This window comes from Micropterus dolomieu, linkage group LG18 (genome assembly GCF_021292245.1).
Source record: "Micropterus dolomieu isolate WLL.071019.BEF.003 ecotype Adirondacks linkage group LG18, ASM2129224v1, whole genome shotgun sequence".
NCBI classification, from domain to species: domain Eukaryota; kingdom Metazoa; phylum Chordata; class Actinopteri; order Centrarchiformes; family Centrarchidae; genus Micropterus; species Micropterus dolomieu.
Window position 1 is genome coordinate 18,359,565 of NC_060167.1, and position 26,506 is coordinate 18,386,070.

A 26,506-nucleotide genomic window follows, 5' to 3' on the forward strand; every position below is an offset into this window, starting at 1 on the left:
GTGTGATGATGATAATTTCTGTGGGTGATTGCGATGAGTTGTATGCTGATTAGAGCGGCGTCTAAAGATGGCTGGGGTCGCTGCAGTGTAGGTGAAGCCATCAGCTGCGTCGTGTATTTTTAATATCCCCTAGCCATTAGTAGGCTGCCACGACAGCTATTCAGTCAACACATTCATATTTCATTAATATGGCCTCTCCCCTCTCCTCCCCCTGAAGGCCTCTTATTGTCTCTTCTAGAGGTTGTTCATTAATCCACTGAGACCTTACCTTATCCTACTGTGTTACCTGCACCCACACACATACGCACTCTGCTGTAAGTACTATAGTAGGAAGTCTTTTCTCATGGTTATTTGGCGTACACTTCATGAGTGTATGACGGTTAAATTTAACAGTGTATAGGACCACTGTTAATTCAAATACACCCACACACTGTATGCATGCACCCCTGTGCTTGTATTTACAGTGTAAGCACACACAGGGGTGTTCATGACACACAAACACACACAATAGCTGTTAGATGAAACTCCTTAAAACAAGTGGAAAATCTGCATTCTCTTTTATTTTTTGCCTTTTTTAAATTGTACATCTGTGTTTGTCATGTCTGGAATATGTGTTTGTATATTTTTTCACATGCTCACCCACGCACTGTTTCACCAGCGTTTTTCAAGAGACAAAATACAATGGATGAAACGACATTACATAACTCTAGCAGGCCTGAAGGCGACGTTACAAGCACAGACCGAATTAGGGAATTTGAGGTTGACAGTTCATTCTTGACCTTGGAAGTTGAGAAAGCAATCTCAACTCAAAGGTCCACTTACTTGCTTACTTGTTCCGGAGCTTTTGACTGTGTCAACCACTTCTTGAAAGACTTAAAATGACATTTTGTCTTGTCAAATTAGGTAAAGCACACGTGTTAAAAATGATATTAACAATGGCTTCGTTGTATTCAGGTGTCCTAGTAAGCCTTGACAGTAAACAACAATGGGACCCTAAAACTTAAGTGACTAAATGGAATTCAGCCATCATTCATTATTTACAGCTGTGCCTTTCCCGCTGTGACAAGGCCTTTAATGGAAGGTTTGAACATCTACAGTTCAATGACAACTGAGTAAGCAAAAAGTTGACCTGTTGTGATCTGGCGGAAAGCTCTGGAACATGCTAGTGTTGTAAGTGGACCTTGAGTTGAGATTGTTTTGTCAGCTAAATTAGTGAAGTTTGGGACAGGACGGCCAGTTACTGGTGGATGGATCTTCAGCAGGTTTGAATCCTTGAAAAAGGTGTATTTTCCCAAAAGCTCATTTATATTTTCAGCTTATCAACAGCACACTTACTGAACACAGCTGAAGCCACAGTATTTATAAATTATCCATAATCTGTTTCTGCTATATAAAGAGTAATATAAGTTAGTGGCATAGCTTTGCACTTGATCATCTGTGCGATTAAGTGCAAAGCTATGCCACAAAGTGATTAAGTTAATGACACAGTGTCTCTATCATCATGTTGAGGACAAATAAGAGTCCCTTTCTGCAAATAAAATTTCAAATTAACTAATGATTTGGCACTAATGGTCCATTACCAACCATCGTTCAAAATTTAAAGATCGTTGTGATATCTAAAGGAGGGCATGACCTACCACATAGAGATTTGTTACTCAGACGGGGTTTGCACTCTCATTGTAAAGTTTGGCACTTGTGTCAGGACCTTTTACTAAATGGCATTCATCAGTTATGCCGGCTCATGTATTGTGCTGTTTTTAGACTCCTGCAGAAAGCAATTATAGCCCTGGAGAAATAATTTCAGAGTGATTTCGGTGTAGTTTATTTCTGCATGTCAATAAAATGGTAATGGATCATTGCTTAAAGGGTGGCGTTTTAGTTAAGACCTGTTCCGCAGTTCTTGTACCATACTGAAACGAACATTTGTCTCTGCCCATAATGACGGCTGGTTGTAAATTTTCCTCATATGAATTATTCAGTTGCACTCAGCTGAACTGATCTAGGTGCATTTGTACGTTGTGTGTGTGTTTGTAGCTGCTCCAGATAAAGATGATGTTGTTGGTCTACAGAGCGGGAAAAGGGATAAAGCTGTTTGTATTGGATAGGATTTAGCGTCAAATGAGGAGGATAAAGAGTCCATCCAGGACTGATTGAGCCTCATAATGTAATACCGATGCAAGGATACAATAGTGTAGTGAAGCGTGTGTGCCTGTGTGTGTGTGTGCCTGTGCGGAGCTTAGGTGTATGTTTGTGTACATGAGAAAAAGATTCAGTTACAGCTGTATCATAAGGAAGGAGACACATGTATAGTGACAGTGAAATCCCTTTTTTGCTTGCCAGTGGGCTGTATTTGTGAAGCGATTTTGGCATTGAAGGTGGCTCAGGAGTATGTTGGTATGTGTTGGGGGTTTGGAACAGTCTCATCTGCCAATGATGACCAGTAGACACGAGCTCATGACACACAGGCGTGGGCCCGACTCACTTCAAGGTTCAGCTGCTGTTTATCTTTTTATAACCATGTCTACACATGTCTATTTTCAAATTGGCAGGTAGTCACTTGCTTCTCTATGGCTCTTATGCCGTTTAAGATACGGTCGACTATTGTCTCAAAAGGCATGTGTCTAACACAGTTAGTCTCTCTGTATCTAGTAGACTTCCGCACTCAAATTAGCAGCTTTTAGTCACAGCTCTCTGTGTGACTCAACTCTACAGCCTCTGTGTGAGTTGATAGCCGAGGTCAGCTGTGCACTTCTCTGTGCGTTCGACATACTTTTGATTTAACTATCACTGCAACCACAAACCTCAACACTCCATCAAGAGAAATATTGTCACAATAACAGCAAGTAACATAATTAGCAATACAACAGAACTACAACGGGGGACAAATAGCGACCAGATACCATGAAGCCAGTAGAGGTGCATGTCAAGCATAAAAACACTTAACACACAACTTATAGTATAGAAAATTGTGCTTTTTCTTTGTGTAAGTGTTAGCTTCACTGTTGTAGGCTAGTCATAGACATGAATAATGATTAATAATGACGTATTTATTCACTCCAGATGGGTTCAGCTAAAGGTCCAGTTACTGAATATTAATTCTGTTTATCTTAAGCGACATTGGTATCTGTTCTTGGTGCCATGAAACAAAGAAATAATGGTAAGTTAAATAAAATATTAATTAGATATTAGAAACAATGTATTTTATGTTATTTAACTAATGAATAATCCAAAGTTAAACTAAGCATGTTGTTAAAGGGATTTCTGCAATAGAAAGGGCACTGGTTAGTGGTAAGTACACTGGTAAATATCCCCATATAACTACAGATAGCTTACACTAACAATTAATGTAACAGGTAGCGTATGTATATACAAGAGCATACTAATAGACATACAGATAATTTTTAGTTATGTGTTCCTGATTGTTTGAATGTACTCGCTGAGATGCAGTTGAAAAAGTGCAAATTAGCTCGGAACTGGAGACCTATTGAAACATGTAACTGGTTTGATATTACCGTGGTCTTCATTCTGTTTAAATGACCACATTCTACTTCCCATTATCCTGCAGTATGGGAGAAATTATCTAATAAATGAGGAGAAGATATGAAACGCAGGTATAAGAGCCGCGGTCAGACTCTTGTGTCTGCCTTTTCCCTCACAGACATAAAGAAACCACAGTGACAGGCTCACTAAAGTGGAAATTGAAACTTACAGCTTGAAGAATGAGAATTTTATGAAACATTTTCCTTTGTACTGTAGCTTTGCAAATTTATGCGCCAAAGCGTAAACTTTTCTGGCTCTAAAGAGGATCATTCTTTTGAGCCATCAGTCAGGCTGGTTCACAGTACCTCTGCCTCAAATATTTGTGACACACACAAACACTCCAGCATATATTTGAGACATAAATGATGAAGCAGGGACATTTTTCATCCGGATGTCTCTGCAGCCCTGTGCCATTCTACAGGGATTTGATCTAGCATCAGCATACTGTTGATACATTCACTAGAACCAAGGTAAATGATTTCTATCACAGTGTCCAATTTTTGCTTAATATTTGTGTTTATTTCCTTCACATGTGATACATGTTCTGTTACAGGGTTACAGTTCTTTTGAAAGTTTACGCGACCCACATTTTCAAATTAAGTTGTGACCTTGTGTGAATCCAAAACTGATTTTACAGGCTACAGTGCAAGTTTATGTAAGTTATTCTAGCACTTTTATTTTATGCAAATTACCTTAATTGCCTTCCACTAGAGATTAGCAGAAGCTTTGGTAACCTGTGGATTCTTTTGACATTGGGATTTTTTAGAACCATTTAGGGAACATTTTAATCCTACAGAGACGCAACTGTTTTTGTGAAAATATTTTTGATAAATTGAATATTACAGCAGTGTCTTATTGTGAAGTAAAATACTCTCCGGACGTGACACACTACAGATATAGACCTACATGCTCATTACTCAAGGTCTTAGCCTTCATTCTGAGAGATTGTGTTAAATGTGTTTTTTTTTATTTATCTCTAGTTTAATAGTGTGTTTGTGGAGCATTTCAAATAGCAGCCCACATGTTCAAGGCATTAATAGTTGCACTGTCATACACTTGCTGATGCAATGCTGATCGACTGCTCTTTCTTGAATGTTGTCTTTGTTATTGCCACACAACTTTGGGAGATTGAAGCCGTCGCTCTGCCGCTGTGAATTTGTTGTTCTAAACTGTCTCACATCCAAATTGAGTTTCTGTTGAAAAGAATATGGCAAGCACTGTTGACTCCTAAAGTGAGAGGTTTTTGGTGGAGTCAGAATTGTCAGGCTAACAAAGGACACTAAAAGCTTGAGATGTCACCTCTCGTGTATGTCCTTCCAAAAAGGTTTTTAAGTGCAATATGTGTCCTGCTTGCCCCTGATTGGTAAAAATTGGAATTTCTACACGTTTTCTACACGTTCACTGGATAATGTGCAGAATTTTAATAAATAATCCATATTAGTTTGTTCATGACTGTATTTTTTTGTTTTCATTAATGCCACACTTCTGTTTTGATAAGCTTATATTCTTATGCACGTTAGTGTCGAATGCAATGTAAATGTAGATTTACTCTAACTGATTTACAAGGTCTACTAAGTAAAGCTGAGTTAACTAAGTTAGGACTCAATAAACTGGGAAGACAGTGATGCAGGAAGACTGTGGAGTAGAGGCTGGAAGCAGGAGACTATCATTACCCATTTAATGTTAGGGCACTGAAAGCTCAATTACACACTTCATAAACCAGGTAGACACCCAACACAAGTACACACACTGCAATCAGTTACAATCAGTTGAACATGTCTTATTGAAAAGTAGTGGGAGGAAACTAGTATCATCTCTGAAGGAATCTAAATATGATCATGTTAGAAATTATCATTGGAAAGGCTTGATTTGAAATATGCCAACATTAAATTAATTACTTAAAAGAAACAGGTTTTGGAAAGATATTTTATGAATGCGTTTACTTTTTCAAAATCTACAGGTCCAGACGGCCATTCAGCAGGTGGTGCTAATGCACCTAGAGACAGGGTTTTCCAAATGCCAGTGAATACAAAAAATAAAAAGAAGCATGAAGTTGTAGATACCAAAACAGCAGAAGGTTGTCAGTTTTTTTAGGCTTGGAAACTGGTGTATATTACTGGTAAAGGGTTTACAAGTTTGCCTCTCATTCAGCCATTCACACACCGATGGCACTGAGCCAGAGGAGCAACCCTGTGAAAGGTGGACGACCCGCTTTATCTCCTTAGCCACAGCTGCTAATTTTAGCCAACAAGACTGCAACAGTATACTAGTGTTAGCTGACTTTTATTAGTTTATTTTGGCTTTTTTGTTTTGCTTTTGTGAGCAAAAATAATTTCTGTGGTTAACATGGTTCTGCTAGTTTTAGGAAATAGTCCATTAAGAAAACTTATATTGTAAATAATGTCAAGGCTGGTAAAACTAAGCGGATTAAAGCTGCACTTTATGTATTATAACATCAACTACATTTGTTAGGTCTAATGTTACCTGCAGGTTAAAATATCTCAGTCTGTCACATGACTTCAGCGGACCTGAAATTGTTAAATATGTTAAATTTATAACTGTTAAATTTCATGAGTGAAGTTTCAGGTCTAATGCATATTCTACATGATCTTAGACATTGTGGTCATTTGTTGAAGTGCATAAGACTACAGTTTTTTCAACATCTGTAAGGAAAGCCAAAGATTTTAATGTATTTTGAGGTATAGTGCATTTTGGAAATTAGTTTATTCAACATTGAACCTTTTTTAGATGTGACCTTTTGTTTTTGGCCACCATTTGGTCCCAAGGTGTTGAAGACCTAAAGTGTTGGATTTTAATTGGTTGTCAGTCAACCATGACTTTGGATGATGTGCTTTGTCTTCTGGAAGTTGTGGATGTTTTCAGTAATTGGCCTGAACTGTGTGACACTTTTGTTGATCCCGGTTTTTGTATTTGCAGGTTTAATGGACATATAATTGCTTGCTTTATGAATAATCAGATCAGCATGAAAGAGGAGTGAAATTGCGGGCTTTCAGCAGCCAACCGGCGTTCTAGTTCTGCTGAGAGGGATCAGACCCGGTTATGTGGAAGCTGGCAACTGAGCACCCCAGAGAGACATCAAAGCACATCGGTCTCATGTTTGCTCTCGTCTGATTTGTGATCACACAGGCCATTTCACCTCTGACCTGGAGTCTGCGGAGTGAGATTTGACATATGTTGCACACGAGCCTATTATGTCAGATATTTAACTGTTGAAGTTGCACTCAGAGGCTTCATTAGCCTGGGCTTTCAAGACTGAAGCCTGGGACAAGCCAGCCTCAAATATTTTGTCCACCCAAAAAACTGACTGCTCTAAATTTAAATATATTGGTGGTTAGAAGCATATAGTGACATGCTCATAGTGTAAATGTATAAAAATGTAAGGACAAGTAATTGGCTTACCATACAGGTTTGTTTTGTCACCCAGTTAGTCCTGAGCCCTGTTGCCTTCCACTCTTAACACCACACTGGGATAGAACAAATTCAAACTTTTGTTTTGACGTGGATATGCACCAGGAGCCTGCTTCAAAACAACATGGAAAATGTTATTTATAGGATCAGATTTGTATTTTAAAATACACACCTTCATGTTCTCCTGTTCAGGTTTCTCCTGTGGATGTGGTTGGCGTTGTTATTGTGTCCACTGGATGGAGAAAAAAAGATGCTTATTTATTTTAACCCTTAAATTGAGGTCTGACATCTATATATCTATAGATATATATCTATATCTATAGATATCTATAGATATATATCTATATAGATATAGATATATAAGGTTAAAATAAATAACCACAGGCAGGTTACACAGCCTGAAGGTATAGGGGATAAGCTTATGAGAAAACTGGGTGCTCAGGTTATTTAGTTTATTTCTGATTGTTAAAAATCAATTTATATAATTGTATAATATAATTATAATATATAATATAAAATTTTGTTATAGCATATATTGGGCGTTGGTGTGGTCCAAGCTTGGTATTTTATTAAGGGCATGGTTGCTGTTCCGGGGGTACCCAGTGAAATGGTTAAGCCCTGGCTCTCTTTCTACGGTGCAGAATGGGTAGGCATTAATCTGGCCCAGCTGGACAGAAGGAAATTAATGATCATTTACACTGACGACATAATCAGGCTTCACGCTGTCCTCCGATACTAAATTGCTTCTATTGTTCCACAAGATCTCCGTCTTTCTCTCTCCATCGCTCTCTGTCAGTGTCTTTCTTTTTTCCTCTCTCTTTCTCAACTTGCTCTCTTTTTCTCCTCTCTTTTTTTTCCTTCCCAGGTCGTTCTCTGTTATCGGTCATTAAGTGCTACGTTTCCATGGAAACAGCCAGTTTGGCAGGAATTGGCATGCTGCAAAAGCCTCCCTGTGATGTTCAATATGGAGAACTATCTTCCTTCCACTGAGAGCTTGTCCAGTTTAGTGTGCCGTCGCAAACCTGTTAGGACTGCGAGTTGTGCTGCAGAGAGCCCGTTTAGCAGAGCAAAGGATGGAGCCGACGTCTCTCAGCAGGGGTAGATCTGGAAGGTTGTTGAGGGAGCACAGCCGCCCACACAAATGCATACACATGGCACACTGAAGACGTCCCCTCTGTCTCTTATCTCTCAACCGGGGTTTGTGTAGCTGTTCCTGTAATGCCGTCACTTCTAAGAGCAGTGACCCTGTTGGCAGGTGACACGGGGGGGGCTGCCTGTGTGTAATTAGGCTGTGCTCTGTGTGTAATGACTTAGCATGGAGTTGTTCTCTATCAGGCCAAGCAGACAGCCACTGTTCGTGTCAGACAGCGGGGACGAGGGAGGAAGAGGTTCGGCCATCACCAAGGGCAAGCCTATAGGACGTTTCGGGCAGCCTCATCCCTCAGAGGGGAGGTTAAATTGAGTTCCTGAGTCAGTGAAAATCCCCCTATCGCTTATCGAAAGGCAAGAGGGTTAAATATTCAGTCTGGGAGGTTTGAAATGTAATCTGCACTGTGGGTTTAAATTGTCTTTGGATTCCTCCCTCTCTGCTCTGTTCTGCCTGTGGTAAGAAAGAGATAAGTGGGCCAGAACAAAATGGCTGTCATCGTGACTGTCACTCAGGTATGTGCTGGGCCTGCAGAGTCAGACATAAAACTCAACTTGCCAAGTTATATGTTACACTTAATACTTGTTATACTTAAAAAAAAAAAAAAACTTATCTCTGATATAAATTCGGAACCTACTTCAAAGCCAACATCTGGAACCTGCATGATTCTGCTTTATGAATGTGTTCACTGCAAAAACATTCCCTTCTACAAGTTAACTGAACTCAGATCTGTCTATCCAAGACTTTTTCTTAAAACATGGAACTGCGTCAAACAGATGAGATTGTTCATTTTTATTTGTTCCTGGCGAAGTTTCCTTTTGTTTCTGTAACTTTCCAAAAACACTAATTTGAAACAAACTGAATGTGCCAGATTGCTGCCAGAACTAGTTATTGTTCAGATGGTTCGATGGGTCCACTTTTAATGGTAAGGTTGGTTGTGTCCTCGAGCAAGACACTGAACCTCAAGTTGCTCCTAATACTTATATATTTCAGGTAAAAAAACAATTTGAATGTAATTTAGAATCATGAAAATTACACTGAATTAATTTTTTATTGACAGGGGATTAAGACAAGGATTTTTTCCCAGTGTTGAGCTTTGTTAAAGTCTGTATGCTTGGATAATGAGCACTGTATTCCACTACTGTGCATCCTAAGAACGCTATTTTCACCCATTTGAATTATATAATAACACCTCATTGACCTCTGCTGCTCTAATACCTCTATGAAGTCTCTTCTCCAAATTATAGCTGATCCACACTCGGCTGGCTCTGGCTCTGCAAGTTGCTTTCTCTCAGCTCATTATCCATTTCATATTTACTGATGTTTTACAAGCGGGAACTTAGCAGCGGAGATTTAAGATGACTTGTCTTATTTACAGAGTTTACAGGAAGCAGTATGGCTGCCAGAGAAGCAGTATTTAAAAAAATAAAATTGTATTCAACACATTAAAAACAGAAAGACCAAAATAGTTTAGGATTTAAATCTAGTTCCCAAAGCTTGGCAGAGATGGTCAGATATGTGCAGAGCAGCGTTATATGCAGTGTGGGAGAGATGATGAGAGTATATGAGCTGCAGCAGAGGGCAGACAGATGGCGTGAAAGAGCAGCGGTGCCTATACTTTCTGGCACGGATGACCTACGACCAACATTATGAGAGTGAGCAGTGAGCTGCAAACCAAAAATAATGCAATTGGACATTGATTATTTAAAAACATAATGAACCGAAAACCCTGTCTTAGCTTTAATACAGTCAAGAGGCAGTACAAAATGCTTTTGAAAGAGTAGGGTAAATTAGAGGGGAGCACAGGATGAGATGCTGTTTAGCTAGCCATTTGGATCAATAGACTGAAACAAGCCAAGCTCACATTTAAACTGATGGACAGGTGCCAGGCTTCATCAGTAGCGTGGAAGTGGCACAGTTATTAGTGAAATGAGGAGGAAGTGGAGGAGACGCTACAGAGAGAGAAACCTCCCTGGGGATCTGTCTCCTCAGCAGGAGGACCTCCATGGCCCACTCAAATTCACACACATATCAAAACATAATGTGCACAGTTTCACACGTTACAAGTCTTTTAGATACACAAACGTGGAGCACACATGCCCCAAGAAATAATCTACATGCCCACAAACACTCTCACACATAGATGCACAGTCATCACGTGTTATTTTGCTACTGCTGTGACTTAATGTGATGGGGTGGGGGATGAAATTTGGATGATTGTATGTTTGCAATGTAGCAGCCCCTGCCTGAGACATTACTTGGACAACATGCAGGCAGTTTTAGAGCTACATAAAGTACTTAGTAAGAGGTGATGATGGGGGGGGGGAGTCAGGAAAATGAGAGAAAATAGTGGTGGGAAGAATTATAGGGAGGAAATCTTTGCAGCTGTCTGTTTGTGAAAACCTAGTGGATGGGGAAAACAATTCCCTACCATCAGCAAGTTAATAAAAAGGCCGCAGTTTATCTCTGTCTAAAAGACAAATACCCTGACTGGAGGATGGAAGGGAGGAGAGGAGCAGGGGGGGGGGCTGCCCCACATTTCCCTTCGTCCTTCCCCACTCCCAACAAGTCACTTATTATGAATCCTCCTGTCTTGATATTTGCCAACTGGCTGGCTGTTTTTTTTTTTTTTCCAAGCAAGTCCTGTTGAATCCTGCGATCACACAGCACTTCTGCATGACCCTTTGGTTCTGCTGACAGGGCTAATTAATGGATAGATACAAAACTGGGCAGTTAAAAGATCGCTGTGGGCTCCATCTGTGCAGCTGGTCTTGTTTGCCCGTTGGTTTGTACCGTCTGTGGCCTGGCATAGTGAATATCCCCTCTCACACTGTCATACTGGCGTGCTTTATCAGTTTGAGTCAGGTTTTTTTTTCTTTTTTTTTCTCATTTGGGAGCAGAAATTGATCAATTACGTGTGTGCTCAAGGTCAGTTTTACTAAGGATCTTGACGGTCTCATGGCCAGTTAAGCTGGACTACAATGATGAATCAGTTATGGCTTTGTAATTCAAATCTCCAAGCCACGGCAATCACTAAAACTAGAATTACACGCACTTTCAACGGCCTCAAGATCTTGTATAATGTGACACGATTGAGCTCTGGATGAAGATGATAATTGTATCTCTGAGGATGTTGGTAAGATGCAATGAAGCAGTGACGGCAGCAAGTTTAAATACACTGATTACATTTGAATGAGACCATACAGTACCTGCAGGTAAATATTTCAGCGTGGAGATTAGACAAGGCTGAGCATATGCAAAGTCCTGTCTCTGTGGGGTGTTTGTTCACGTGGTTACGGTCGCGTGCACGTAAATAATGCTTTTCTATGATTAAAACTGTTTGTATCACCAGTTGACAATCCCTCTGATAATGTTACAGAAGCCAGCCCACTCCACCCCCTTCCCCTTCCATGTCATCTTTTTGTTTCTTTCTCTCTCTAATCTCAAACTCTACCCAAGGGGTGTATGTAAATATTTAGCCCAGCCTTTGTTTCCTATGATCAGTGCCCAGATGCAGCCATTTTGTGTTGACACTGGCACACTGTGTTGCCTCTGAGACTTTGTAGGAATCTTGTCTTTTTCTTTTGCATGTACTGTTAGAACATTGGCTTCCTATTAAAATGTGGTTATTGTGTGTGAGTAAAAGTTGGCTGTTCATTAAGCCCTGGCCCCCACTGTTACAGGTAAATGTCAATTCCTGCCCTGTAAACTGTATGCAGTTTACACTGGTAATGGTGGCAGATTTAGCTCTTAAAATTCATAGTGATTTTTTTAAACACTGGATCCTTGATTTCAGACAGAAGTAGACAAAATGAGGCGTCTCATTTTTAGTTGGCAACCGTCGATTTTTGACTGTTGCATGTAAATTTTGCACCTATAGCTAGGTAGATAATTAAGCTTATGTGTAATGAGTCAGCTTATGGCTGCATAGTCTACATGATATTGTACTAAAATGTCCCACACAAAAAGTCAGCATCCTCACAGGTTAATGATCTATTTAGAAGACAAAAAAATAGGAAACAGTGTTGTTATCGTATTGCAGTGAAAATCTAGTTACTTCCAGTATTATCTGATATGGATATCAGACTTTTATTTCATCCTAACATCCTAAACTCTGTTTAGCTTACAGACTTGTTTGTATTTTCAAACGTATCACTTTTAGAAGAGAAAAGGCTCTATGTATGAGAACTAACAAATCTCACAACCTCTCTGGTAACATTGGCTGTGGTTGCTATTGTATAAACTTCCCCGAGTAGAGCTTGGCAGAGCTGCTAATGTTAGCCTGTCTCTGACAACATCCAGGACCAGAGTTGTGCTACCACACATTACAGAAATACACAGTGGCTGTGCTAGTCGTGAACAGGTTTTTTATTTTATTTTACGTAACATGTAAACCTCAAGCTAACGTGCCCTAGTTTGTTAGTGATGTGATCCTTAGCCTTAGAAGTAAGGCTAGGTTACCACTTTAGGTGGTAAGCTAGTTAGCCGGACTTTCTAACAATTGCACTTTATGTTAGAGCACATAAACACACTGTTCAGTCCGTTCCTCACACTGCTGCTCTTGTGTTTTTGGTTTGAGTACCATTCTTAGCAGAGCCCAATGCTCTGGCATACGGCATGCTTCAGCTTACAGTTGCTAAACTGTGGCCCGATAATCGGGGGTTGAGGTTTTATTGAACGGTCAATGTGCTGTTGCATTCACCAAATAAAAATCCAGAAATTCGAAGGAAACCTTGCAAATGCAAATCAGGCTTCAAAATTCTTGTTTTTTAGCTGATATATAATCACACTTCACATAGATATCACTGGGTGGTTTCTCTGTGTGATGCAGTGCCAAGCCCTGGTAGACAGTCTGAAGTAGTACAGACCATCAAAGCAGGTGGCAGCTCTGTACATGTTGTCCATTGATGACACACTCATCTTTCTCTTTTTCTCCTCCGCATCAGTTGGACAGAAAACCTCCCTGAGACACTAACTTCACAATAGCAGCCAATGTTTCTGCTTTTTCTGCGTTTGACTGGACTCCTCTGGAGAGTTCCATTGCTATTGAACTATGAGAATCTTCTGGTGTGTTGTGTCTTATCGAGCTCCTCTGAAGGGCTGCAGCTCCCTATGTGTTCTCTCTTATTGAACTCTTCCTGGGGCCCGTGGAAGCTGGGTCTGCTCGGCAGAGCCCACTAATATTCCTTAATGATGTGGCATCTGTCTCTGTCAACCTCCACGCTGCAGCAGCCAGACGCGGCCTATTGTGGCTTACTTCACCGAGAGATAAGCAGTCGTCTCTCTTATACACAGACGAAGGGAGAATAACATCAATACTACCAAAGAACATCAGCGCTACCAGTTGAACGTTGAGAAAAAGTCAACAAATACATCTTTATACAAAGTGGCAGAAGCAGAATCTATTTCGTTTGTTATCGTTTTTACTGTTTTGATTTTCCTCTGCTGTGTTGATGACAAGAGGAACATTTTGAAAAATACCAGTGTTTGTGCGATAACACGAGTTGGTTTTGAAATTTTATTTATTTATTTATTTATTTATTTTATAGCATTAACAAATTTTCAAGTCCCGATTGACTTCCAAAACAGTGGACTTCTTTGAGCATTGGGAGCCAGCTGAATCTGCATACCACTTTTTAACAGTAATTTTCTGGAGTCTCGCCACCCTCTGTCTTCCCATCTGTGTGTTTACAGTGACACTCAGAGCTTGGCAGAATGGAACCAGTCATCATGGCTAATGATGACAACGTGAGTATGTGTGACATGTATGAGCTGCACAGAGGGCGTGAATGTGGGTTTGCGCTCATGTACTGGGTGTTTGTGATTTTCACTGTGTACTTGACAGCTGACTGCCAAAGAAAGCATATTGGTGGCGATTGGCATAGTTACTTCTGCTGTATCCTGTGTGAGTGTTAGCAACAGAAGGTTTTGATTGGCCGTCAGTGGCTCTCTGCAGAGCCACCTCTCCTCTTTTCCTCTGAGAATGACAGGCCTACACAGAAAGCTGTCCAGGCGTCACAGCCTCGAGCCAACAGCATAACTGATGAACACTGCTAATTTGCTCCACAGCCTTTCTAATACATGAATTAACATTCCTCTTTACAAAAAGGACGGGTACCACAAAACAGTCACATCCATTTTATTATTTTTTTCTGCTTTGAGTGTGTTATTCATTATTGATCATAAACATACTTTTATTTAAATAAATGAATACATTTGTCTGTTTTTGTGAATAGAATAATGTTACACTGATGGGGGTTTTCTGCAACAAGTACTTTTACTTTTAACACTTTTATTGTTGCCTGGACCTTTACACTTTTTGTAGTGTAAAGTTCCTGTTTTATGGTATAAACTTTTGTTGCATAGTAATTTTTGTAATGCTACTTCTCCGTGTATTTTCTGATTTTGTATATATTGTAGCAGACGAATGAAATAAACAAAGTTAAATCCATTACTTATTTCCAATGATACAACTGAGTAGTCTAATATACAAGCATTCCAAATTTAGACATATAATGACAGTAACATTTTCTTTTACATGTTCATTTACAGTTCAGCTCTATGTTGGGTTTTACAAAACTGTTGTTCCTGCTGTTTATTTTTTGTAAGTACCCACAAGTGGTTTGCCTCACAGCGCATATGATTATCAGTAAAGTTGCCTGCCACAGTGCTTAGTTGTTCTCCTGTACCTGCCCCATTACCTGTGAGTGAGTCAAGCTCTAAAGCCCTCAAATATAATTTCAGGCTGGGCTGATGTGCTTATGGCCCTTCAGTGATGATGGTCACTCATCTCCAACCTCTAGCTAAAGGGGATTTAAAGCTCCTCAGGCCTATCGTGGCCGGCATTACCATGTGCTGTCGTTCTGCACCCAGTGCTCCTCCAAACCTAATGCTCATTTGCCGGCTGCTTGTTTCTGGGCTGGAGATCTCCTGGTTGACAGCACAGCTCAATCTTCTCTCAGAATGGACGGGGGCCTCATCTGCCCGTTACAGGAGCTTGTAATGGCCAACCTGTCAGATAGAGGAGCACCCCACAGTACTATCTATCTTTATTTGCCTCTCATTGAATTTTTATTAGTCCATGTAGGGTGAGAATAAAACTGACTTTCCTCTGGCAAACATCCATAGTGTTGCACACACAAAGTGGCAGAGATGCTCAAACCGCTGCTGTTTATGTGGCAGTATGGGATGTACAATAGACCTAGGTCACTGGAGAGATGGATAAACCGTGTAGGTGGATACAGTACACTAGTGTCCTGCCCATTTGGGAGCATGTTCCAGCTCAGGTGTATGATACTGATCTGTCATTCGTTAGACTTATGTAAATTTAGTAGTGGGCAATGTGGACTGTGAAAGCTGGAAATATGTTTCAGTATCTTACAAGTTAAGTTAACTTGTTCATTCATTTAGCCATCAGAAATATGAACCACAGTATTTCAATATGGCACACAGTTATAAGGAGAGATTATAAATGGTAATATTGAATTAATGTCCAGCCCTGTGAGTGTTTTTTTTTTTTCTATCCTCTGACAAGCAGCAGATGTTATGTGTTGCAGAATCCATACATGTCAACAGGGAATAAGCTGTAATCTGTAGTTAGTTACCCACTAATGATATCATATGAATCAGTTTCATAGTTTCTCTGCTTTTGTTTGAGACCTGAATGCTGGTTTGCATTTACCAAGTGAGGATGTGTTGCCGTAGCTAATTTTCATACATTTTGGACCACAATTACAGCGGTTGACTTAATTTCTCAATGGCTTGCTGGCTCTATGCTTTGAGGAGGTAATTAAGCAATGTATTTTACACTGAGGCTGAGGATGATTATAGTCGCAGAGACTGTACAATTATGCTGTACATTGGAATCATTTTAAATCCCTAAATATAGAAGGAGGGTGCAGGAAAAGTAATAGAAGTTGCATTAGAAAGTTGTTTCCCTGAACAATGTTCCCTAAGCTAGTTTATTTTTTTTTTTACAAGGTTTTACAAAAACACAATGTGGACCTTACTGGGTATTATAACAAATAAAAAAATATTTTGGAATTCCCACAACCAATATGAGTCTTATTGATCTCTGTCTTTGTGTTTTGTTTCTAAGCTCAGAGTAGAGAAGGCTCTGCCTGTAACGTCCCCGAGACTGCCATGAATCTTCCTGAGAGAGGCAGACCCAGAGAACACTACCTCACATTAAGGGGATGAATATTGATTTGAAAAACAATTTTGACATGGTTTTTAAATCGACTTGAAAAAATGCATTGCTTAAAAGAGTCAGGGGTTTGTAGTCTGTCAGTGGAGCGGGGAAAACTTCGCTCTTGTTTTATGGTTTAATAAGATTCCATTAATGGCTTCTTCCACCTTGACAAAAAGCCCTCTGTGTGTGTGGGTATGTTCATGTGTGTAAATACTCACGTGCTTATTGGTCTCTCAGGTCTGTGGACTGCCTCATTCAGAACTGAGGGGTAATGACTGATTCCTATTTTTGTGTGTGTGTGTGTGTGTGTGTGTGTGTGTGTGCGCTTGCATGGACTGTTGAATTGCAGACTAATGACTTTTTCAGGATGAGCAGCTGAAGCACAAAATGAAAGAAACAAAACTTAAAAGAAGTGAAACACCTGTTTCTCTCATTAAAATGCATTTATAAAGGTGTTTTTTTTTTGTTGCATCATGATGAAGTATGCAGATTTCACCTTGACATTTCACTTTGAGAGGTAGTTTAAAGTGTTGTTTGAAAGTAAGCAGGATCCCTGATCCCAGAGAGGCCGGCCAAAATGAGACACAGGCAATCGCAACAGAGTGCTTGGTTGGCATGGCCCGAGCTTCTGGGGCCAGGTTTGCCTGTGCAGTGGGCTAGTGGAATGAAACTGCCTCTGGCTGCCTGCCCAGCCTTCAGCTCGACAGAGACGCATCATACGGACGCCAGTGTTTTCCTTTCCTAATTGCTGCACATCAAAACATCAATCCCACAGATATTGTATTTCATAACAGAGCAAGGGATTCTGACTTATTTTTAAAATAAATATGAGAACGTTTCGTTTGTAAACATTTGGTCATGAGACTTCAGAATCAGGCGTTAAGTGCTGATTTCAGTCACGTCTGATCTGACGTTTGTGCTGTAGTGTGTGCTGATCATCAATTGAATCTCAAACACAATAGACAGTCACTGAAAGCCAAGGCCACAATAGCATAGTTTAATTGATTCATAACCTTCACCGCATGATAAATACAAACAATGACTTGCTCGTTGTGAACAGAGCCAACTGATCAGTCCACAAATAGCAGGGGTCCTGCAGTAGACTGGCAGGCTGGAGTGCAGCAAATACTTACCTCCAGTTTCTTTTGCAAAATGTACAAGCCTCCTGTCAGCCTGTTGTCAGGTCTTTTTCCCCGGTTTTCTTGAGTCTTGTAGGATAATGTGTGTCTGAGTGACATCCCAAGTTCGAGGTCAGTCTATGGTGTGGGGTGTTGTTGTGTATGTGTACCGTGTTTAATTCAATGTCTGAAGGAAACATTGGATAAGAAAAGTATAGCATATCCCCAGCTTTACTAGCTATTTAAAGGGATAGCAAGTCATTGTAATCCAATACACTTTTTGTTAAATTCTGAGAATATTTCCTCACATTTTGCTAGCTCTTGTGACTGCAGCCCTGGCTCTGTAAATGGAAAACAAAGAAAGTGGTGTGGAGCTTCCACACAAAATTGTTCTAGCCAATCATCAACAGGTGGTGTTAGTGCTCGTGCTCAGGAGTGATGGGGGGAAGAGGGCAGTGGGAGAGAGAGTTCTATACACTTCTTCAATCTTTCTGCAGAATCACTTATTCTCCCTTTAAAGACATATAAGAAAGCATTGTTTCACAGATTGATTTTGTCTTTTGGTTTGACTATGCTGACATTAGACCACTAAAACACAACAATGGATACAGCTTTGCTTTATCTCACTGCAAACTCTGTCCTCATTTAGATCATGGTGGTCTAAAGCATACTGATACTTGCACCCTTCAGAACCCTCCAGTCTAGTTAACATGCCATGCATACTAATGAAAAGCTTATGGTAGTTAAATCATTGACAAGCACTATGAGATAACTGTTGTTGTGAATTGGCGCTATATAAATTAAATTGAACTGAACTGAATTGGACTAGACTCCTTCATTGACTAAATATGTGACATTAATCTACTGTATAGTTGGCATATTGCTCAGGCCTGAAAAGAGCTCTGGTGATTTCCGCAAACGACATAAATAGATTTTAATACTTGTCAGATGTACGCAGTTAAACCAACACACTTTCATTAACAGACTGCTGTTAATGAAAGCGCCAATCTTGGTGAGAAAACAACAGGAACCTGAAATCAAACCTCTTAATTGGACCTGAGTCGGTCCTTGTGCTGTCTAATTTTTAGTTTTAGAAGAGATATCATGATTTTCTAATAATAGTCTAATTTGCAGTCTGTGTATATAATGACATAACCCCTAAATATCCTCCCACCAGAAACATGAGTTCATTTACCTACAGTGTGTAAAAAAATATAATAACATAAGCCAAACATTAACAAACACAAACTTTAATCCTAAATGCAGCAGGGGAAAAAAAGATATTAATATTTACATTGTTCGGAGTTTTACATGTGTCTGGTTTTCCAAACCTGCCGCGCAGTGTGCAGTTATGCACATTCGTGCGACTTGCGACTAGTAGGCTCATCTAGGGCTGGGCGATATGGAGAAAAAAAGTCATATCCCGGTACTGTTAGGAAGAACTCCGGTATAAAATGTATATCGGTATTTTCTGCTAAGTTGGGGGGGGGGGGTGTTTTTACTATTTGTAGTAACTTAGCTTGTTTGTTATTTCACCATTTTAATTATACTTCATTCTCCACCTCATTTAAGTCTCACTTTTTTAAATCCGCCTCCTTCACGCACCTCTGCTGCAAACACTTCAGTGTGCCCCGCTTCTTTCCGTCTCTCTCTCCCTGCATGTCTGCTCCGGTAACTTTCTCCATCAGTAGTAGGCTATGTTGTTCTAAGTCGGTGAAAAAAAACAGCACTTGTCTGCTGGACTTGTCCTCACGCGATTCCGTTCACAGCAGCAGCTGCACCACATGTTAAGGACGCATGTTAACGACGCAGCCTTTCAAAACAAAACCAACGTGGTAGCTAACGAATGACATCTGCACTATAACATCGCTTTACCTGGTCCGTGGTTGTAAAATAAATATAATAACTATGAGTATGAAACATGGGCGGCCCGCCGAAGTAAAGTGTATGTGTGGGAAACACTGACTGAATCGTCGTTCTTCTTTTTATAAGCCAGGTCTTTAGCAGTGTCGACCAGCACTGAGTCTCCCACCATGTTGTTAGAGACTTTGTGAGTAGACAGCTGTGTGCAGACGCAGAGGGAGGGGCGGGGCTGCGCGGTGAGGGAGAGAGAGAGAGAAGCAAATGCTGGCAGGACTTCATGGAAACATATTAATTAACTCAACATCAAACTATATCGGTATAAACGGTATTGTCTAATTTTATATATCTTTTGAAATTATATCGGTATGCCTCATTATACCGATATACCGACAAGCCTAGGCTCATCTGCTCCGAGCTGGCTGCTGAGCAATACAGGGAAAAAACTGAAAGGTCACCCAATAAGGAACAAAATGTTCAAAAATAAACTGATAAATAAAATAGGCAAAACGCTAAAAAGCTTTTTTCTGTTGGATAAAAAAGAACATAAGACATAAATTAGGATTATTTGCCTAAATTAATTGTATAGTTTGCTGATTTTTTACTAGTCTGTCCCCTCTTTCTATCATTCGTATTTTCTGTGTTGCCCCTTACCATTTCAATATCTAAACAAGAAAATACATTTTACAATATAGATAAAATAATTAGCTTAATTTTGAGACTACCCCAAAATTTGATGTTGACGTCTGCGGAGAGTCCTTGGTGTTAAGTATAGGGTCCAAGGCCCTCCAAACCACCTAGTATTTTGTGCACTAACTAAAGCTGTTGCTTCACACTCCCCATTGCTACTCAGACTCAATTAAAGCTTAACACCTTTTTTATTCTTGATTTTACTTGTTTTTGATTGTAGTCATTCTTTGTGAAGTGCATTACATTATATCATCATGTATGAAGGGTTCAATATGAAGTGTGTATAATTTCTTACTTAAATGATTGATTGAAGAAGTGAGTTTATAGTACCTTAAACTAAAGGGAGTTAAATAGACACACAACCTAAAAGTAAATGCAGCATTTCAGCAATAAGATTTAAAAAGCCCCTAATTGCTTTAAAATGTTCAACCACAACAGGATTTCCTGGGTTTTCTACAGAAGAACTATACAAAATGGTTTTACGGTGTAAAAGTGGGTCTTGCAGTGTCTTAGGGCAGCAGGATATGTGGTAATCCCTCGGGTGGTGCTCAGTTGTAGACTACAGATCCTATAGAGAGCCTGGGCCGCTGAGTCAGCCTTCACAAATCTTCCACAGGGGCCAGACTAATCTCCCAAGTACCTTCCTCTGTCAGCGGCCCAAGCTTCTGTCGTTCTGCCTCTGGATGCCCCTCCTTTCCAAACATCCCAGTCCCTTGTGGCATCCCAAACCCATTCCTCTTACTTGTTTTTTTGTGGTTTGCAAAACCTGTGTCTATTTAATGAGTCCCAGTACGAGTGCTCGATATGTTGCTGTTTCTGCTTGAAAATGTTTCTACTTGCAGTTATAGTAAGGGATTACAGACCTCCAAAGGTTGCAAAAATTCTATGATCTGTTTGGTTTAGGAACGCCTTCAACGCCAAGCTGTAAATAAGGCTGTTTGTTTTAGTTCCAAAGGAGTTAACATCGTGGAGATGCAAGGTGTTCACCCAGCAGTGAGGATCTGCTGGAGTTTGCGTTTATTTAATTTGATCCCGACTGCCAGACTGCTGCTGGCTACCTAAGTGCTTTGCCATTAGGGCTCTGTTCTGTGTTTAATTCTGCTACAGTGCTGGGGCTTATGGGTATAATGGCAGGCTGCATTCTGCCTGCTCTACAGTAAATGTTTACCATCTGAGAATAAGCAAACAGCTCCTCTGTGATCTTCTTAATTAAACTGATGGCTCCCACAACCTGACCTTTAATTCCCTGTGTTGTCTATTTGCAGATTTATAATGAGAAAAAGAGCCAGTTTGAAATCAAGAGAAACAGCCCCAAGGACTTGGTGGAGAGAGTGGCACGGGACATCTCCAAGCTGCTCAACAGTAAAAGGAAAGCCCTGGAGGTAAGAGAATGATGCTGCACGTATTAAAACACCTGTGTACAAACATTCAAAATACTCAAATGTGCACATACATGGTGGATTATTTGACTTTCCTGGAAAGTCAAGGTTCATACAAATGCATGTCTTGTGTTTTATTACCAGATATATTTAAACACAGTGGCTGAAAGTTACAAAAACCAATAACTTTGTGATTAACTCTCTCAGCTTTGATTTGGTTCTCTTTATTTCTTGAGAAGGATCTTCTGCTTATGGCCCAATTAGCTGAGACATGTCTTGATGTAAAACATATATATTACAGTAAACTTTCATATGTTTTGTGTGAGACCATTCATAATCTTTAATTAATAATGGCAAACACCTGGCTGGGACTTTTTTTGTCAGCAGTATGATCTATAATTGATATGGTGCTGTCTCGTCAATCATCATCTAATAGTTTTAATTTTGCAGTCCTCCTGTCTTTCTCTGCTTACTATAACTTCCTTTCCATGTGGACGCACAAATGATGGAAGAGGATCAGCTTTATTCCTTCAATTTGTACTAAAGTAGAAATCAGTGTAATTCCTCTTGATAGTTTAAATACAATTTTAAGCAGATTATATTTTGTCAATGACAAAAAATGGAGATAATCACCTTTATCTTTTTTTTTTGCCCAGCGCTAGTTTTGAGATTTTTTTTCTGTTGATCATTCTTAGTTTGTGTGTTGCATGAGAAGAAGGGTTGTTTCAGACGTTATCATTTCAATGCCCTGCATTTTGGGATCTAAATATTACCACTGTTGTGCTCAGACAGTCCTGTGATTAGTTAAAAATTTGTTTCGCTCTCACAGTGGGGAACCTGTAACCCCGCAGAGAAGAAGGGAGGGGGGATACAGAGGCAGGAAAGATGAGCGGCGTGGAGGGAAATGAGAAAAGTAGACACAATCAATTTTTTTTTTTTTAAAAGCCAGGGATAAAGTAAAAGAGCATTTGTGCTAATCCAGGAAATTTGGGCTTTAAAATCAAAATGTGGTGCCCTGTTTAGTAGTTCAAATCATCTTCACAAATTAAAATTACAGGACACGATGAGAGCATATAATTCCGAAATTACCTAAATATAATTTGTATTTATTGCTATTTTTTGATTTTTTTTTATGTGCTCCTTTTAATCAGTTTAGTCTATGCACAAAAACTGATTCCACTACACACATACACCTAAACTGTACCCTGCATTTAGATATTTCAATTTTCTATTTAACCTATTAGAAAAGCTATACATTCATGTCATAAAAATCTTTGGCTTATACTAATGAACACTGAGCCTTTTGTTTTATTTGTATGTAACGGTTTCATTAGTGTGTGTTGAGTACATGCAAGGTGTAATGTGAACCTCATCCACATTGCACTTTATTTACGAATGGGGGCGAATGGGGGCAAATGGGGGACTGTCCACTTTCCTTCCCTCTGTTTCTGCCAAGATGTGGCCAGCGAAAGCATTGACATTTTTCAACATAGCTGAAGCCTTAAAAAGGGGCAGAAGTGTATAGCTTTTAAGCTCATGAGGTCTTGCAGAATGAGACACATTCATGCCGAGGAGCAGAGGTCCCTCAAAGGCATGGTTAATTCTGTAGCTTGGATCCTAAAAGGGAAGAAGGCGTTACTGTATGTCTCCCGTGATCATGTGTAGGATTGGATTTGCAATGGCATTGACCCTCCACCCCCGTTTCTTTGGGAGAGGGTGAGATAGTACTATACCCCCTCCACCTCCCTCAACACACGCACCCCACCTAACCTCCACAGGCCACACTGTCACCTCACATCCTGTCTGGAAGATTCACTCAGGAGGGAGGAAATGAGGTGAAAAAAGAGAAGGGCTGGAATGAGAATGTCTCCCTGGGGCGTGGACAAATCAAGAAAATGATGTTCAGAAATTCATAGATTTAAAAATGAGCAGCAAGCGGGAGGGAAGGAGAGAGGGACGAGGTGGTGGTGGTGGTGGGGGTGGGGGGGGGCGGGGGGGGCGGAGAGTTTGGAGTAAAAAATCAAAAGAAGAAAGCAGACAGGAGAGGAAAAGAGTTGGATGATAAAATTGCAAAAGGAAATGAGAAATGCAAAGAAATATGGAGTCATTATGTTATTATAGAATACAAACCTTAACAAAAACTATGCAACAAGTAAATATGTTTCATTAAAGCAAGTTATGATTTTTTTTGCACTAAAACTACAAATTCAAGACTGTAGGCGAATAAATTCATGTGGCCTTATTATTCATACAGGGAGAAAAGTGAAAGCTGTGTCTTAATGCAGTCTGTAGATAAGAAGGTCTCAAACTCCGCTCAGCACCGTATTGACAGCGTTTTATATTCCAGCCTGTTTCTACCCCCTGTAATGGTTATTTAGTCCCAAATATTCCCTGCCACACAGTTAAAAAAGAGGTAATGTGTGTGTACGTGTGCAGAGGCGCGTGTGTGCGTGCATTCAGGAAGAAATTATTCTTCTGCAACCTATTTAAATACTGCTTGGGGTGATTCGTTGTAATTCATTTTTATATTACTAATGAGAAAATACACATAGACTCTAAATACTCAGTTACTGATATAAAGTGGGGAGGGAAGCATTTCTCAGTGCTCTGGATTTAGTTGCTTTAGCCTTAATTCCTAAATTAGCGACACATTTTAATCATTTAAATGCTGTGCTAGTCGGAAAGGGGTGGGGAAGAAAAACTAAATCCGGTAGATGAGTGTTTATTTGTTTACCTGCCTGGGCTCACACTAAAGCTGGCATTATTACTGCAATGAACAAGACAGTTTGTGGTGTGCAACAGTTAGGTAAAGACAGCTTAATTAACAGTCTTTTTGTAACCTGCATAACAATAACATCCACATTTGGCGCAACAACGGTGATGAAGGCTTGCTTTCGCACAGCCATTATCGAATTAGTTGTCTAAATATCTATAAAATATAATCAAAGTGAACTTAATGGTCCCCTCACTCTAAAAATAGAAAACTGACTTACTTTTTTGTCAAAAGCCTTCCCAGTGTTTATTCTTTTCCTTCCCTTGTCTTAATCTCCTCCACTCCATGTCCCTGTCTGCTCTCCTTTTCTTGCCTCCGGCTTTAGACGTCTTCTCAAACAATGATCTGATTCTCCGGTCGGTGCCAAAATTAAAATGTAACACAAACCCTGGTGTGCTGACAGGCTTGCATGTTGCCTCTGGACACTTTATATAAATGTCTTTGTTTTCTGAGGCAGGTTAAAATATGATTCAGGAAAGCTTCCTCTGATGTTTTAAAATTTCTGCTTACTTCAGTGTCCCTGTGAGTTGCAGCTGACACCTGACACTTTTTTTTTATTCGAGGAAAGATGAGCTTTGACTTTGCAGCCAATCAGGTTTGAATTTAGTAAGTTACTGTATGTCCCCCGAGTATTTCTGTGTGTTGGTGTTTTCTTTCAGTGCAAGTTCCGTTATACCCATCTTTTGCTTAAGGCACGTTTGAGCAGGAAATTAAAAGTTATGTTCTTCAAGTCATGCCCTGGTTAAGTCTTTTAGAGGACTTCTTGGTAAGATTTTATTTTACGGGTCCATTCTTTTCAAATAATATGATGATTTCCAGAAAGTTTCCTGAAAAAAAACAACCTAATGCCGTTTAGTTTTGATCATAGGAAAAACAGACATGATTGGTACATTTGCAATTAATTTCTTTCAGTTGATTGCTAGGGCAATCTAGATCTATTCTAGATCAGTCCACAGCAGGTCAGCTAAATGTGCAAAAATGTAAAATGTGTCTATAAGCAAGGATACATACATACATAGTTATCAGAGCAACAGGCTCACACCTGAGCGATGCGGCAATAGTGTCTGTCTGATAGGCCTTTTAACCCAGAGCCGCCAGAGAGAACGCAGCCCTCCATGTAACCTGTCATGTGTATAAAGCCAAACAGTTGCGATAGACCTCCCAGACTGATCCGAGCCCTCGTCCCTTCCCTCCCTGCTCTTCGTGATGCTCCATATGATCGCTACAGAGGCCTGAGATCAGTTGGACCCCTCAGAACCATCTGAGACTGCATAACATCCTGTTCGCTGTCAATCAAAGCCAGGCACAGCCGAGCTGTCATTCAGGCCGCTGCAGGGACTTTACCGCCTCGGGGAGGGAAAACGAGGCCATGAGCTACAGACGTAGATCATGTTACATTCCCATCAGCTGCTGCACAGGAAAACTACCATTATCAAGGCTCTTAAGTTATGATTTCACAGAGGGGACTGGTGGAATAGAGAAGGGACTAAAGTTGGTCTAATCCAATTACCCAGATCTCAGTACTATCCCAATACCATTTACAGGTTGAAGGATGGCTGCCTCTGGGCCGCTTGCATCAGTCTACTGGTTATTGACGTGATTGCAGGATCAAACCATGGAGATTAGGCAGTTGTTGATGGCACGAGGCCGGGTTGGATATTGTTTAAAAATACAGCCAAGGAAATGTACCAGCAGGGGTGGTGATGGGGCAGTGGAAAAGACACTGTTTCAGTGCCCCACTGTGATACACTAATATGTTCCTGAGCAAGACGTTTAACCCCTAGTTGCTCCAGAGGCGTGCAAACTCTGACATATATAGCAATTGTAAATCACTTTGGATAAAAGCCTCAGCTAAATGGATCAATGTAATTTAATGTAAATGTAACAAGCAACCCAAGTTAGTGTGGAAACCTTAGCAGCAGGCACACTGATTCAAATAGACGTGAAAACACTGTTTGCACTGAGGCCTTTTAGTTAAACAAGTGTGCATGCTGAGATCTGTGGCTCATTCCACCGTTACGGGGGGGATGACCCATATAAACAGATATGATTCACTCTGTGGCTTTTGAGCAACACAACGACGGCAGATATGCAGCAAATATCTTTTTACCAGAAGTGAAACTGACGTGTAGTGTAGTTGCACCTGGGATGTTCACACCTGAGGCGTATTTGTACCGAACCCAGCAGCTTCCCTGATCTCTTGTTAAAATATGCTGAACAGTCAGAGCGTCTAAACATTTATCTTTTTTAATTTTTTTAATGAAACAATATTGATAATATACATCAGTATATTTTCCCTCATAAGTGAATATCACCTTTTTTTCTCTTGTCTCTCTCTGTCTGTTGGTTCGTAAAGACATACTGTAGCAGTTTGATCCT

At 40.1% G+C, this 26,506-nt stretch overlaps 1 protein-coding gene across 10 annotated transcripts in view; it reads left to right on the forward strand.

The window, feature by feature from the left end:
• cacna2d2a (calcium channel, voltage-dependent, alpha 2/delta subunit 2a) overlaps positions 1-26,506 on the forward strand; it is a 191,542-nt gene that overhangs the window by 25,004 nt on the left and 140,032 nt on the right. For all 10 annotated transcript variants that reach the window (XM_046028893.1, XM_046028895.1, XM_046028899.1 and 7 more), the window contains one exon: positions 21,241-21,357. In XM_046028893.1, the coding sequence (XP_045884849.1) occupies positions 21,241-21,357 (117 nt within the window). The remainder of the gene's footprint in view (positions 1-21,240; positions 21,358-26,506) is intronic.